The following is a 17,519-nucleotide window of genomic DNA, read 5'->3' as shown; positions in this document are numbered from 1 at the left end:
TATAATGTAGATTGAAGGTGGAGAAAATCTTGCAACTGTTCTGAGTGGGTGCACTAAAAACGTCAAATAACCTCAAATGGGCCCTCACTGTTGCTAGGCAATCCTACTATACCTCCCTTATCAACTCACTATCCCAGTCTCCACAGTGGAAGTTTTTCATCCCTCATCAAATCTTCTATGGTTCCCCACCCCCTTCTACCACCTTGGTCATTCCCACTTTACCACTTATTTTTAATCTCTCCCCGTTTACTGACTTGTTCTCGCTGACTTCAAATATATGGATATCTACCCCTTCTCATTCTCCTTGACCACCCTGTAGCTTCTGAAACTGTTGATCTCCTTCTCCTTGATACTTTTTTCTCTCTAGGTTTTTGCGATACCACTCTTTCCTGGTTCTTATCCTTCTTATCTGACCATTCTTCTCAGTCTCCTTTGCTGAATCCTCATTCAGATCATGCCCTCTAACCATAGGTATTCCTCAAGGTTCTGTCCTTGGTCCTAATCTCTTCTCCCTCTATTCTACTGCACAAGTCACCTCATAAGTTCTCATGTACTTAATTACCATCTCTGTACTGAGGATTCTCAGATATACCTATTCTGCCTTAGCCTCTCTGCTGACCTCCAATATTGCATCTTCAACCATCTTTCAGATATCTCAATCTGATGATGCTCAATAGGTATCTTAAACTCAATATGCCCAAAACAGGACCCATTATCCCTCCCTACCTCCTATTATTACTGCAGAGGACAACACCATCCTCCCAGTCTCTCAGACTCAGTTAAGATTTCACTATCTCTCACTGCACTGCTTCCCCCCACTCCCATCTTCATATCCAAGCTGTTGCCAAGGCCTATTGATTTCACCTTTGCAACATTTCTCAAAATATGTCCCATTCTCTCTGATACTGCCACCACTCGAGAGTGCAAGCCTTCATCTCCTCACACCTAGACTATTGCAATAGCCTGCTGGTGGGTCTACCTGCCTCAGGTCTCTCCCAAATCCATCCTCCATTCAGCCACCAAAGTGATTTTTCCTAGAACGTAGATCCAACCAAGTCATCCTACTTAAAAAACAAAAACAAAAACACCTCAGTGGCTCCTTATTGCCTCCTGGATCAACTGCAAAATGATTTGTTTGGCATTCAAAGTCCATCCTAACCTAGTCCCCTCCTATCTTTTCAGTCTTCTTATACCTTACTCCCTGCAACACTCCTTGATCTGGTGACACTGACCTCTTGGCTATTCCATGAACAAGATCCTCCATCTCTTGTCTCTGGGAATTTTCTCTGGCTGTCCCTATGCCTTGAATTGCTCCCCTCCTCCATTCCACAGACGAATTTCCCTTAAGTCCCAACTAAATTCCCATCTTTTACAGGAAGTCTTCCCCAACTTCTTTTAATTCTAATGCCTTCCTTCTATTAATTATTCCCTATTTGTACTGTATATAGCTTGTTTTGCACATATTTGTTTACATACTGTCTTCTCCATTACAGTGTAAGCTCCTTGGGAACAAAGACTATCTTTTTGTATCCCCAGCACTTAGCACTTAGGGACTTGACTAGACACAAGTAAGATAGCAAGGGGGTTAAATAAAGGTAGCCCTTCATATGAATAGGAAGCAGGTTTGGTTTGCATAGATCTGCATGGTGGATAATTATAGGTAATTAGAAAATAAAAATGTTTGATATAGCTTCTCTGGGATAAGTCACGACTGCTGTTGAAGAATAGAGAAAAGGTGAAAACAGCAATATAAGGGACTCACTGGAACTTTAGTAGGATAGAATTTCAAATGATCCAAAATCATCATCCCATGATCTTATGTTCCTAGGATCAGAACTGGAAGGTAGGTCATAATAAGTCCAACTACTTATTTTGGGAAACTGAGACCCAGGGACTGAAAGGACTGACTCAAGGTCATATAAAAATAATACCATTTTATATATTTGCAACTTTCCTTTTCAATTGTAATGGATTTTTAACAAATTAATTCATTGCTAGGAATCTCATTGCAAATCGATGTGACAGAGATAAAGCATGGCTGACACCTACCTTTTCTATATTAAGTTAGCAAGTAAAAAGAAATGTTTTGAACAGTATAAGTTAAAAAGGGAAATGTTATACATATATCCTCCCCAATTATCTGAGAGTTTAGGTGGCTGGGTTCTAAAGAGGACAGAATTAATATAATAATGAGGAGAGAATGAAGAGTAACTGTTACTAGGTGGCAGGACAAAAACAAAAAACAAATGCGGAACCTAAAAAAAGCCAAGGTCTTCTAATACAAAACATCTCAGTTTTCCCCTTGTATTCAATGAACACAACCTAGTTCCTGGCTACAGTTGCTATTGTAGAGGAAAAGATAATACACCTGTTACATAAGAGGTCTTGAAAATCATATAAATGAACCTATGGGGACCATCAGTTAGAAAATGGAAAGAGAAGTCATATTGAAAAGCTTTTAAAAAACAAAAGTAGGATTTCCCCTAATATCCACTGATCTTCTAAAGAATTTACCCTATCCTCCATCACATTATCTCTGTGCTTTTGTTTTAGGCAACTTGGAAGACATTTCAAGGGAACTTGTTTTTATTGTCTTTGATATATCTTTTGCAAAGAATAATATGTATTATTACTATGATAATCAACACAATCATACTATTTAACATAATATATTAATGACACAATATAATTAATAACATAACATAGGCATTGTTATTGTTATTAAGACTGTAAAAGGATTTTGTGTTTCTTACAGTTATACACAAATACAAAGTAGTAAAAGATTTAAGAACCAAAGAACACAGAGCAAGAATGTGTTAATTAGCTACCAAGGATCAATGAGACTCCTGCTATACTTCCTCCTGATACCAACCAATATATTTGATTAGAAATGGTCAAGCACACTTTCCCCTCATTATGAACAATTCCATTACTATTAATTAGCGCAACAGATCATACTCAAGACAATCCTTGGAGATAGGCAGGACAACTACTCTCATTTTATATATTTTATATAATAATGACAATCTAAGAGTTACCTAGTGCTTTACAGATGCTGAGCACTTTATGTACATTATCTTATTTGAACCTCAATCAGAGAGACAGATATTATGGGGATCATCCCTTTTATACAAAGCCTGAGCTGTTAAAAGATGTACTTATGGCCACACAATTAACTAGTAAGTTCAAAACGAATTCTAACTTTTAATTTGAGATCTTGTGACTCAATGCTGCCTTTCATGTTTTATGACCTTGATCACCAAAATATATTGTGCATGTGTCAAAATCCAATGACTTAGCCAGTAACTAAAAACTATAATAAAGAAAAACTTAAAACATTTTATACATGAAGTCAGTTTGCTTACCCATAAACTAGAAGATTCTTTTCAACTCTAAAACATTCACTCCTTGCGTAACCCTGTGACTTGTCCTGAGGTCTTCGGGGCTTTGTGCTAGGCTTTTCTTCTGAATCACTTTCCAAATCTGAAAATTCCATCAGCTCATCTTCTTTTACAGCACTATAAAGTCTAGTTTGCTTCCTCACTCTTGGAGTATCAATAACCAGGTTGTTCTGAAACAAAAACAGAAAGAAATGTGAAACTTGTGAAAAACAATTCTACAGATAAGTATTTGAATGGAACTTTTACTCACCCGTCCATTTAAAGCATCAATATCCAACTCAGCTTTCTTAGCCCACTTCTGCCAAAAATTTGGATCATCCAAGGATATGTCTGTCCTATTTCCAGATGCAACAAAACTAGCCTGAAGGTTGAAGATATATGCATCAATATCATAGCTCTGTTTACAAGTCTCTTACTCATACACATACACACACTTCCTGAATTTAATCATTCATTCAACAAATAGGTAACAGGTACTGATCAAGGTCTTGACTTTAACATTACAACAGCAAGTTATCAAGGAAAAGTAGAGATTTTTCCTTTACTCTGCTGCTACCTAATATAATCAGATCTCACTATAATAGATTAATTCACACCTTAGCAAATGTAGAGCCCTTCCCTTCGGACTCAATAGTAATGGTGTGTGTCCGCCTCAGAAGGATCTGATCAATATCTTCTTCACAGAATTTAGACCCTTCATCCTCTTCATCCATAAGTGCACCATAAGCACCTTTGCGTAAAAGATCTTCTATTTCTTTCTTGGAAAGCTGCTGTACCTAAAACCAAGAAACAGAATGCATTAACACTTTATTTCACAAAGAGAGAAGGTAAAGCATAACACATGAAGAATGATACAAATATACGCTTAATATATTCTGAGAGTAAAATTATTTTGCCCCTTCAATTAGTAAAAGCTTAATAATAAGCAAGGAATTAGTACAGAATTTGGAGAAATTTTCTTTCTTTTTTTTTTTACCCCATTTGTAGCATTTTCTCTTCCACTCATGGATTGTAAAACAGCTTTATCCAGGCCAAGCTTCAAGCTCGCCTTGTCAAACATTTCTCTTTCATACGAGTTTCTTGTGATTAACCTGTAGATTTTCACAGATTTGCTTTGTCCTATTCTGTGACATCTAGCCTGGGCCTGGAAGAAAAAGAAATTAGTGAGGGCTGGCAGAGGAGAAGAATATTCAGTTACAAGTTACACAAATATAACTGATCCAACGAGTTTAGATTGGCTTAGAATATTAATAACACACTAAGATATTACTCACAATATTTAATGCACTTAAAGTAATATAAGCTGGCTTTTTTCCATAAAGCATAAGGCATTATCAGAGTTAAATAACAAAATTTTAAGTAACCGATTTTGTATTTATCTGTTTGACATATTATTTTCTTTATATTTATTTGGCATATAAGTGTATGTTATCCGCACACACACACACATACACACCCAACATCTTCCCTGTTAGAACGTAAACTTCTTACAAGTAAGAATTGTTTTATTTGCTACACTAGCATCACCAGATATTAGTACAGTTTCTGGCACACAGAAAGAACAAATGCTTGTTAACATATTTTTTTCTTTTACTAAGGATCTTAATAGTTATATGCTGTTTTGTAAAAGTTAGCAGCAAGAACTGCCTCCTGGGTTTACCTGAAGATCATTTTGGGGATTCCAGTCTGAATCAAAGATGATACAGGTATCAGCAGCAGTCAGATTAATGCCCAAACCTCCTGCTCTTGTACACAGGAGGAAAACGAACCTATCAGAGTCAGGCCTAGAGAACCTGTCAATAGCTGCCTGACGAAGGTTGCCTCTTACTCGGCCATCAATTCTTTCATATGGGTACCTGAAAAAGATTAATATGACAAAAAGCTCTGGCAGGTCATTTTGTGTGTCTCTAAAATCCTCATTCTCCTCAACCCAATACAAATTAGATATTCACACTATTCAGTATGATGGACATGTTTATTTACTAGCGGAATAAGAATATATAAATTCATAATATGTTTGAACTATAAAGATCATTTAGTCAAAATCTTTCATTTTACAGACAATGAAATCGTATGTGTTTCATAGCAAAGAGGGATTATCTTTTTTCTTTGTTTAAAAAAAATATCTCTTCCATTTACTCTCTTCCTGAAAATAATTTTCCCCTTCCAATGTAGTATTTGGGTAATAGAAATCATTCTCATACACAATACTAAAATAATTATCTAAATTAACTCAAATGCAATTTGTATTCTTGGTGAAAAATGCCTCTTACCTTCCCCATCCAAAAAAAAAAAAAAGAGATGGAAATGATGAACTAAAGGATAGCCCAGCAAGATCTACAAAGGTACCATACTGAAGTCATTATGCAAAATACAATTAAAGAGAATGTCATATAATTCTATAGCTACGTGTTTCCCATCCGCCACCCCCACCCTAATTTCAGTCAGATCTCTGATATAAAACAAACTTTAGTGGTTCAATTTTCACTCCATTTATCATAAGCATCACTTACATTGTCAAAAAGTTAATATATTGTAAGTTAATTTTTATTTCATTTTTATTATTATCATACTGTTGCCCTTACCGTCTTTGAATGAGGTAGTCTTCCAGTATGTCCAAGCAGCGCACCATCTGGGAAAAGATAAGCACCCTGTGGCCACCAGCCTTCAGTTTTGGCAGCAGCTTGTCAATCAGCACTAGCTTGCCAGCAGCCTGGATCATTGCCTGGAGCTGAAAATCTGGAGAGTCTGCATTGTGTGTTTCTTTAAACTCTTCCAAAATTTTCTCTTCAGCACCTGCAGAGATTGGACAGCATTACGTGAATATTGTAAAAGGTTTTTATTACTAAAAACAATGAACTTGCTTTTCAAGACCTGATGCAAGCTGTAGGAATGGTGTAAGCTCTATCCTTGTATTTATGAACAAGAATGTACCCACTTATTCCTAGCTAAGCCTATGCAAAAACCCAAATGCACAGAAGGGATCAAAGTTTTAAGTATAACACATTTGAAGGAAAAAGATATTTTCCCAACAAACAAGTGTTTGCTGTCTGTAAAAACTGAATTTCAACAACAGACTGTCAAGCCAGAAGTGGCAGAAACAAGCCAATGGGCCAGATACCTACTGAAATTTTGGAAGCTAAATTGTTAAAGAAATGAAGAAATGTTTACTAGCTGAACACAAAAACAAACAACAAAAATATGTGCTAGGATTAAGAAAATGTCATTTTAAAAACTGGAGTACAAGTGTGGTAATTTTAATCCATCAACACATATTAACATAGACATTGCTCAAAATCAATACAAGCAAGGCTCATATTTCTAGGTTATTCAATCATTTTTTTATTTTAGAAAATTTACCTCAAAGCATTTTCTTTTTTATGCTTTTTCCTGGTAGTTAGCCAAGAAAAAAAATGCTACCTATAATTATCCAAAGCTCTTCCATTTACATTGTGGTAAATATTTCATATTAAAAACCTCTAAGCTTGAAGTCTTCCTCCCCATCTAAATCATACTTGGTACTTGTTCTGAAGTACTACAAATGTATAAAAGAATGAAGTATATTCTTTTTTCCAAAATAGACTTTTCTTCCTGATGGATTATTTAGACAGCAGCAAACAAAACTTTCTAAACTGCTAAGGAATTTCAACTTAAAAGCCTTGCTCTGGTCTCTAATGACGTCTGTGAAATAAATATAGCATGGCTTTTGATTCATGCTAGATTCAATAAAATCTGGCCAGAATGAAAGTTAGGATGAAATAAAATTTTTTATGGGGTAGATTTCGGTCCATTACAAAGTGATTATAAATATAAAAACACCATAAGACTTTTCCTCCCTAGTCCCAGGAACTAACTTGTCAGTCAATAAACACTTATTAAATACCAACTATACACTCAAGGTATGTGCTGAGCACAAACATTCAAAATTTCTTCCTCCCATTACTAATTTTTAACATTTGCACTGATTGTGTGTGTATATACACATCTACACACACATATATATACATATACATACACACATGTGTGTATGTATGATGTGCAAAGCATCTGGCCAGTTTTTAAAAGTTGAAGTATGGAAAGTAGAACATTTAATCAAACAACTGCCTTCACAAGCTGATGGCATAACTAACTACAAATGTATGCCCACTGAAAGGTAACTAGTAAAAATCAACTCATATTATGGTCATATGTATAAATACGATTACATTAATTGTATCTGTGTGTATGTCACACACACACACACACACACACACAGATATTACTGAGAACCAGTTTAAAGGCACTCAATTCCTTCACCAAGCATTAAAACTTCCTAGAAAACACTAACTTTTCTTCTGAATAGCATTTTAAAATGAGCATACAGGATTATTTCAAAAATTTTAGTGTGGTTGTAAGCTTTAATAGTTTAAATAAGAGATGGATAGACAAAAGAAAGGGTCTCTGGCAAGAGAAATATCACTGTTTCCAAATGGGACATGTTCCCCCCTTTTCTGCCCCACTCCAACAACTCATAAATTGGTAGCATTTTGGGGTCTACAAGGTATCTTCTCATAAAACCCTCTCATTAAAGTGGTATCATTATTTTCTTTTTATAGATGACAAAACTGAAATTTTACCAAGTTTACCGTTATCCCATAGCTACGATTATTTGTATGGTCTGAATTCAGGCCCCAACTCTTTGAATAAAACATTTACTTCACATCAACAAGAACAACAATAATACTCTAATAGCTAACATTTATCTAGCACTGATGTTCCAGGAACTGTGGTAAGCACTTTACAATTATTATTTCATTTGATCCTCACAATCCTGGTAGGTGCCATTATTATCCCTATTTTAAAGATGAAGAAACTGAGGCAAACAGAGGTTAAGTGACTTGCCCAGGGTCACACAGTCAGGAAATGTCTGAGTCTGGATTTGAACTCAAGTCTCCCTGACTGCAGACCCACTAGGAAAGGTTTTGGAAAGCAAACTTTTCTGAATACAAAAGACTACCCCTTTGATATCGGAGAGATGCTTTTGTGATATTTTAATTAATAATAAATTATCCTGAGTACAAAATATTTTCTCATTCACAGCATATTATAGTCACAGCTCACTATCGAAGCCCATTCTGAATTCAAGTTTTCTGAACTCCAAGTCCAGGGGTTTCCCCACTCCAAGAAAAAGAAAAGTATTTAAATAAATAAACTAAATATTCTGGCTATTTTTATTCATCAACAATGATATATAGTTATTTTGACAAAACAAGCTTTAATTTAAAAAATTAATTTCGTGATAATGTTGAAAATGCAATTAGACAAAAGTTAGAACTTTTGGATTAAAAAGAAGCAGCTTAGTCTTCATGCCCTTCCTTTTGTTTATTCAGACTAGAGAATAAAAAGGGCATCCCTGCTCTTTAAATTTCCCAAATATTTTTCAAATTAAAATTAAGTGGTAAATGAACTATTTTAAGAGTAAGCTAACATATCTTCTAGTAAGATGTAAGACATCATTTCAGTTAAAAAAATAAATCCAGGTTCTTGAGTTACTTTAACTGGTATAATGAGAGTTCTCTAAAACATCACCAGACAAATCAGTATCTATTAAGTTATCCATCTTGAGCCCTGAAAGTTATAATAGTAGGCAATATTAAGAGAGAGTCGCTAGATGTTACATCATAGTTCACATTTATTAAATTTATAGTACAGTAGGAGAAAAGCTATGGCCACAGATTCAGAAGAACTGGATTTTAATTCTGCTTCCACCTCTTAAGACATCTGACCTTGAGAAAGTTACCTCTCTGAGCCTTAGTTTCCTTATCTATAAAATGAAGATTAAAATACTTATGTAACTGACCAAACAGAGTTATTATAATCAGTGAGATAATGACCACAAAGTATTTTATAAAACTCTAGATAAATATCAGTTATTACTTCCTTGCAATGAAGGACTGGCCTTCATATAGAACATGGAGAATACTACCCAAAAACATGAAATGGATTACAACTGGCCATATAGGTGCAGGTAGGTAGCACAGTGCATAGAGTCCTAGGCCTGGAATCAAGCAGACCCAGGTTCAAATGTGACCTCATACATGTACTGGTTGGGTGACCCTGGGCAAGTCACTTAACCCTGCTTGCCTCCATTTCCTCATCTGTAAAATGAACTGGAGAAAGAAATGGTAAACCATTCCTGTATCTTTGCCAAGAAAACCCCAAATTGGGCTATAACATCAGGCATGACTAAACACATACACGCATATAAAACTTTTTTGAAAAGGTTATACAAATATATTATCTTATATATTGACTTATGAAATAAAACGATCATTAGGCACCAAGCTAGAAGACCGGGAGGTTTTACTTCCTAGTTGGTTTTTTATACTTCCTAGCTGCAAGAATTCAGACCAATCACAAAATTCTCTAAGCATTAATTTCTTTATCTCTAAAAACAGGATAATTATTATAAGATAGCACTTTGTAAACCTTAAAATAAACTATATATGCATGTATATATAGGTAAATATATACACACATATAATGCTATTTAGACACATATGGAATGCTACTTAACATATGGAATACTTACTGGTATTCCTGAATCTCTGAGGTTTAATTTAGCTTTAATTAAAACTCTCTTCATGTACTGGAATTCTGCATGTCAAATTTTATCTGAAGTTAGTAAATCATCATCTGTTGGTTAGAACTGGGTAGTGAGATTGAGTTTTTTTGGTCATGCAGAGAGGGTTTATTATAGATATTTAACCAGCATACAGAAGCCATCAACAGAGATGATTTTTTTAAATGATGTATATATTGGATATATTCAGCCTGTGGTCTATCTCTGCTAGATCCTTTTCTGCTATATTACATTTTTTTTTAAACAAATGTACATCAAATTCATTTCCCCTTATTAAATGAAATATACCACCATCATTTAGAATTTTAATCTTATCTCCCAAGCTTACAGACTTCCTTTCCAGTTCCATATCATGCACTAACTTGGTATGTTTTCTTGTTCATCCTTCAGGTTATTCAACTATTTAAGAATTTATTAAGTGCCTATGTGGAAGACACTATGCTACAGGCTAAGGGTGCAAAGACAGAAACATTACAAGTCCAGAAATCTAAAGGAATTTACATTGATGAAGGATGGGAGAGACAAGCGTATAACTAAGAAAGAAGAGCAACAGAAATGAAAGAGATGGGGGATCTCTTTAAGGAGAGATCAGGGCAACTTTGGAGGAAGAAATGATCCTACGGCAGGGCCCTTGAGGGAAGGGAGGGGGACACAGATAGGAATTGAGCCTAAACAAGATGATGGGCAGCATAAACAAGGCAGAAGAACCTTTGAAAAACAAGGAAAGGAGAGTAGTAGGAGATAAGGTGAGATAGTTAGGGAGCAGCCAGGTTTTGGATGACCTTGAATATGGGAGACAGAGATTTAAGTAATAAAGTTGTGGCTAAAAAGTACTGGAAAAATAAACTTTTAGAAAATACTAGTAATACACTGTCTATAATACCATCTATAAAACAACTCTTCTGGCCAGGTATGTGCCTAACAGCTGCATTCTTCTGACCAGGGTTTTTCCCTTAGAAACTGTTAAGGCTCTTGAATCTCTATCTACAGCAAGTTTTGTCATTCTGAGGCATATTTAGTTTTGACAAAATATGCAATATGGTTCAATATAATAAAGAAGTAAATATTCTATAAACTGAATAAACATATTTAGCATATCACTTCTTTTCAAATATAGATGCATTTGTGACTAATAAAATACAAATTACTTAATTCACAGTATCTGTTGTATATTTTCTTAACAATTTAATAATACTATTATTATCACATAGAAGGCCTAAGACATTTCTTAATGCTAAAAGAGAATCTTTGTGTTAAAAAAAAAAAAAAGAGTTGGGGACCACTGCTTTTGACCACAATTTCCTAGTATACAGATATATTTAAGTACATATTTAATAAGTATTTAACTTGGCTGTAAAGAAAGATAAGCCAACCCCCTCCGTTCTCCCCACTTTGGGCAGCCATTAGCTATTGCAGCTCCTCCATGAGCTACGCACTGACAAAGTAAGGTTATTAAATAACTACCATACGCAGAGAACTCTGCTAAATGCCAGGGACACAAAGAAAGGGGGAGAAAACTTCCCTGAACTCATAGAGTTCGTAGTTTAATAGAAACACCAACATGCCAACAAGATACAATCAGGGTAAATTTGGGATAATCTCAGAAAGAAGGCACAATGAAGGAGGCCTGGGAAAGGCTTCGTGAAAGTGGGACTTCAGCTGAAGATGTGAAAGAAGTTAGGAAAGTTAGAAGAAAAAAAGGAAGAAGAGAACTCCAGATATGGGAAATCATGACAATTTTAGGAATGAGGAGATGGAGTGGTGTGTGTGAAGGAGAACAAGGAGGCTTGTATCACTGAATCAGAGGAAGGAAAGGGACACATTATGCAGGGTTTTAAAAGCCAAATTGAGGACTTATATTTGGTCCTAGAGACAGTAGGTAGTCCTGGGAGTTTACTGTGAATGGGGGATTATATGGTCAGGTCTGAGTTTTAGGAAGATGTCTGACATCTGGGTGGTAGATGGGTTGGAGTATGGAGAGAGTTGAGGCAAGAATACCAACCAGAAGGCTACTGCAGACATAAGATGATGAGGGACTGCACTATGGTATTGGCAGTGCCAAAGGAGAAAAGGAGGAATATACAAGGTAGGCTACGAAGGTAGAAATTTTTCTGGTAAAGGTTGGCAACAGACTGGATACTGGGAAGGAGGGTGGTGAGAGTGTGAAGTTGAGGATGACATATAGGTTGTGATCCTGGATGACTGGGATAATGTGGTGCTAGTCACCATAACAGGGAAGTTTGGAGGGTGGGAGGGAAGTTGGGAGGGTTTGGTAGAGAAAGACAAGTTCAGTTCAGTTTTTGACATGTTGAGTTTAAGATTTCTATTGAACGACCATTTTGAAATGTTCAATAGACAGCTGGGAAAGTGCAAATGGAAATGAAGAGGGAGGTTAGAGCTGGATAAGTAGATCTGGGAATCATCAGCCTAGAGATATCTCAATCCTGGTAAGCTGATGAGAATATCAAGTGAAGTGAGAAGAGGAAAGGATCCATTACAGAACCTTGGGGAGGGGGTGATTTAGATGAAGATCCAGCAAAAGGAGACAAAATGAGTGGTAAGACTTGCAGGAGGAAAACCAGAAGACAGCAGTGTCACAAAAAACTTAGAGAAGAGAGTATCAGGAAGATGGTGTTGAAGGGGTGGGGGGAGAGAAGAGGGTGTTGGAACAGTGTCAAAGGCTGTCAAAAGGACAAGGATGAGGATTGAGATCAATTGCCATAGATGATTAATTACCTTTAGATGTGGCAATTAAGAGATCATTAATGACTTTGGAGAGAGCAGTTCTAATGCAATGACTAAGTCAAAAGAAAAACAACAAAGAGCTAAAAAGACAGGGTGAGAAAAGGAAATGGAGACAGATAGAAGTGGGGGGAGGTGTTGCTACCATCTGTGGCTAACTTAAGTCAACAAGATAGCCAGAAAAGCTCATGCATTAAGAGATGTACAGCATAGAGAGTGGGAAGCTGCAGTTCAGCTGCACTCTAATCTGGTCAGACCACATCTGCAGTGATGTGTACAGTTTGAGGTGCCACATTTTAGGCAGGATATTGACAAGTAGGAGAATAGCCAAAGGAGAGTGACCATAATGGTGAAGTGACTTAATGTCATGAAATAAGAAGATTGGCTGAAGGAAATGGGGATGGAGAAGAAGAAAGAGAAAATGTAGGAGAGACAGAATAACTGTCTTCGGCTTTATGAAGGGTTGTGATATGGAAAAAGAACCAAACACGTTTTATCTGTCTCTAGAAGACAGAGCTAGAAGCAATGGATGGAAGTAACAGAAAAGCTGGTTTTTTGCTCAACCTAAATAAAAACTCAGTTCTCAACTTTTGCAGGGATAACATTCTTACAACCACTAAAAACTGTAATCTTTCTCCAGATACACTTTTATGCATAGGTCTTTATAACAAACCATTAATTCTGATAATATGCATTTTTTTCCTAGAAGTAACCACAAAATAACTCACAAAATTGGAAGAGAGAGGCAACAATGGATGGGAAGGGGAATGGTGATGTCAGAAGAACCCTAAGGTAAAAGAGGGAAAGGGGCAACCTGCCACTTCTAATCTTCCTTTCAGCTCAGTGGCTGAACTGCTCCCTGATGAGAAGCACATGCCCTGGTGGTAGGGGCAGCAGGGAAAGTGGGATGCTGGCTGAAGAGAGAGCAGGGGTGACCACAATCTTACTTACCAATAAACATTGATTTTCTAGTTTTTCAATTCCTTTATTACACACATGACAAGTCATTTTAGTACTTTCTGGAGTGAATTCACAAACCCTTTTATGAATATTCTCCTCCTTTTTGCAGATATAATGAATTGTTGATTTGTTAACACCAAACTCGAAGTCAACAGTTACTGTAGACATTCGAGCATGAAGTTTATCTAACACCTTTTTTCTTACTGAGCTGCATCACTGACTTTGCACACCTGGATTTAGAGCCCAAAGGACTTGAACTATGCTTTGGAGGGATAATTGCAACACAGAACTTGAGTTTTCAGTAGGGCGAACAAGATCAGTAAAGTGCCTAGTAGGATACCAGGTGCTCCACAAACTTGCATGTATCATGCCTCTCATTATTTTCTCTACTGAACATAGTGGTGAATGTGCATGGTTGCCAATGGGAAAGTGAAAATGAGATTACTAATAAAATTATAGGACTGCTTCAAGTCAAGAAAGTTAAAAGTCAAAATGTTGAGGACTGACTATACTTCTTACTCATCAGAGTAGTTCAAAAGTTGAAGAGAGTTTAGACTTGAAGGGATCCCCATTCAAGGACAGGCTGGACCAGAAAACCTCTAAGAGACAATGATTCTATGAGAATACACTTCAGTCTTAATATAATAATGCTATAAGGGCTATCTTATGGGGTTGCTATAAATGTGAATTTCTTGTAGATGGGATGAGGACAGGGACTCACTCAACTGTTTGAATTTCTTGAAATGGCTGACTCAATCCCATTAAACCACTACAGCAGAAGAGCTCCATTTTTGCCTCTTGACTAGAAAGTTCACAGGCATGTATTTATTCATATAAATAAGCATTTATTTCACCCCTAATATGAGCCAGGAAGTTTGATAGCCACAGGAGATCTGAGATAAAGAAAATCCCTGTCCTCAAGCAGCATACATCCTATTTGGAGAAACAGCATGTAAATCTATAAGAAAGTACAAAATAAATAGAAAGTAACTGCGAGGGAGGGTGAGATATGGGCCTCATGTGGGAGAGGACATCTGAAATGAGCTTGGAAGGGAGCTAGGGATCCGAAGTGGCACAGGTAAAAAGGATCGCATTCCAGTAAGAAAGGAAAGCCCTTACAAAAGCAGGGAGATGGAAGGAATGTCACATATGGTGAATAGCAAATAAGGTGTTGTCACTGGAACATAGGGTACATGAGGAGGAATGAAACCTAAAAAGATGAACTGGAGCCACACTGTGAAAGGTTTTAAATACCAAATAGAGGTGACTATATTTAAATTCAAAGCAACAGGGAATCACTAGGGATTTCTGAGTAATGAATGACGTGGTTAGATGTGCTATTTTTGCAGTTGAATGAATGGATGGATGGATCAGAGAGAGAAGACACTGAAAGCAGTAAAGATTAGTTAACATAGTGCTGCAGTAGTCCAAGTAAGAGTACTCAATCCAATGCTTAGCAGAATGCCTGGCACATGAAAGTACTTAATAAATATTTGTTGACTTAACTAAACTTGGATAGTGAACGTGTGAGTGTAGAGAATGGATTGGATACAAGAGATGTGGTAAAGATAGAATGGACAAGATTTAATAATTGACTGGATATGCCTGGAAAAAGAAGGTATGAAGTATTTTAGGAGAATTCCACAGATCTGGATGACCAAAAAGATGGTGATGTCCTTGACCTCCTTGATAGAGAGGTTAGGGAGGATTAAGCATTTTGGTGGAATTATAAAATTTGAATATATTGAGTTTGTGATGTCTACAGGACATCCAGTTCAAAGTATCTCATAGATTACTGGTGCTGTGGAATTGGAGTTCAGGAAAGAGAAACTAATGGTGGATATACATATCTGAGAATCATCTGTGTAATCATATATGAAAGCTGATGAGCACACCAAGAGGGAAGAGTTCCCAGATAAGAGCTTTGGAGAACACCCACAATACAGTGTGCCTTCTATATGAGGCCTTTCCTGTTCACCCCAGATGTTACTTCTCAATGTCTCTCTGTCTCTCTCTCATACTCAGGGACCATTTCACATTTGTCTTGATATCTCCAGAATCTAGCACAATGTCTATCTAGCACATACTAAGTGCTTAATAAATGCTTGTCAATTAAGTGATTAACGAAGATCCAGGAAAGGAGATTGAACAGAAAAGTACCACAAAAGCTCAGAGAGTATCCAGAAAGAAAGGGTAGTCAATCATGTTAAATGTTACAGAAAAATTTAAAAAAAATATGATTATTAGATTCAGCTATTAAGAGATACTGGTAACTCTAGAGAGAGCAGTTTCAGTAGAATGATGTTAAAAGTCAGACTAAAATAGCAGCAATGGATGTAAACAGTTTTCTCTAGGAATTTAAATGTGAAATATGAAGGTCAATTTCAGGGGCATAGAAGGGTCAAATGAAGAAGTTTTGCTGGTTTTTTCTTTTAAGGAAAAAGGAGGGCTGGACTTATTTAAAGGCAACAGGGAAAAAATCAGTGGGAGGATGACTGCAGCAACAAGTCGGCAAAAGAAACAGAAGGGTATGGAATCAAGAGCCTAAGCAGAGAAGAAGGGTTGCATCATCACCAGGGATTGGAATAAAGGGGCAAAAACTGAGGGATCATCTCTAAGAGTTTTGAGATAAAGAATAGGAAAGGAGGACAATGTGTGCTATACACAAAAATTATGCCAAAATATGTTGACAATTTCTCCTAACTGGGTTTTCTCATTCATCCTCCTCTTTCCCAGTCCTACTATGTGAGTTCAAGAGCTCATTTTATCTTTTTTTCAGACTATTGCAGGTAGAGCTGTATCTAGACCTGGTTCCAGATTAATCCAGTTCCTAACTGATTAGCCTATATTTATATTCTTATCCTAATCTACTCTGCACCCTACCATCCAAGATGAATCTGCCTAAAAGATAACTCATTCACAAGTTTAATAAAAACAGCCTTTTAAAAAAATGTTTACAAAACAGTTTCCTCACAAAGATCTGGTATTGTAAATAGTGCAAGTTCTATTATCCCCAATTTACAGCTGAGAAAAATGAAGTTCTGAATGTTCAAGAGACTGATGAAAGCTCACATACTGTTAAAGGCAGAACTCAAATCCAACTTTCTTCATTCCCAAACCAATGGCTGCCCTTTCTTAAAAATTTCAATAACATTCCATTGCCAAATGGATAAGGTCCAAACTCTTGGGCCTGCCATTTGAGGTACTTCATTTTTAAGCCTGAATCAATCTTTTCTAATCTCCTCCCACTATGTTCCTATTATGTTCCTTGTATTTTCTAGCTCCCAAAGAAGTCTCATGCCTTTTCCACTCCACTGTCTGGATCTAGATTGTCTCCCCACCGCCCTCCTTCCAGACTTCCTGGGCTCAGTCTATATAGTGGAATCACTCTTATCATTCAAGAACCAGCTCAAATGCTACCTCCTCAACTCACTTGTGTCTTCATTTGTGGCACTTAGCATATTACCTTTTAATAGAGTTATTTCAATACACTGTTGGTAGAAACAGGATGATACAGGGGAAAGGTGGTAGATATGAAGTCAGATGACCTGAGATTGAGTCCTGGTTCTTCCTTTTACTGCCTGTGTGAAATTGGCAAAGTCCTTTAACCTCTCTAGGCCTCAATTTCTTCAGCTTTAACATAAGAGGGTTGAGTTAGATAACTTCTAAAGTCTTTTCCAGCTCTAAATCCATGGTCCTATAATTCCCTATTTTGTCAACTCCCTGAGGGTGAGGACTACATCCTTTTTGTCTTTTATCTCTCAGTACACAGCACATATCAAGGCAGCTAGGTG

The 17,519-nt window shown here is 36.6% G+C and overlaps 1 protein-coding gene across 3 annotated transcripts in view; it reads right to left on the bottom strand.

Annotated features, from left to right (window-relative positions):
- Positions 1–17,519, bottom strand: part of CHD7 (chromodomain helicase DNA binding protein 7) — a 233,376-nt gene that overhangs the window by 20,994 nt on the left and 194,863 nt on the right. For all 3 annotated transcript variants that reach the window (XM_072604658.1, XM_072604659.1, XM_072604660.1), the window contains exons 16-21: positions 5,987–6,197; positions 5,062–5,257; positions 4,378–4,545; positions 3,998–4,177; positions 3,652–3,762; positions 3,366–3,571 (exon numbers count right to left, since the gene is read on the bottom strand). In XM_072604658.1, the coding sequence (XP_072460759.1) occupies positions 3,366–3,571; positions 3,652–3,762; positions 3,998–4,177; positions 4,378–4,545; positions 5,062–5,257; positions 5,987–6,197 (1,072 nt within the window). The remainder of the gene's footprint in view (positions 1–3,365; positions 3,572–3,651; positions 3,763–3,997; positions 4,178–4,377; positions 4,546–5,061; positions 5,258–5,986; positions 6,198–17,519) is intronic.

Source organism: Notamacropus eugenii, chromosome 4 (assembly GCF_028372415.1).
Source record: "Notamacropus eugenii isolate mMacEug1 chromosome 4, mMacEug1.pri_v2, whole genome shotgun sequence".
Taxonomy (NCBI): Eukaryota; Metazoa; Chordata; class Mammalia; order Diprotodontia; family Macropodidae; genus Notamacropus; species Notamacropus eugenii.
This window is presented reverse-complemented; position numbering and strand designations above follow the sequence as displayed.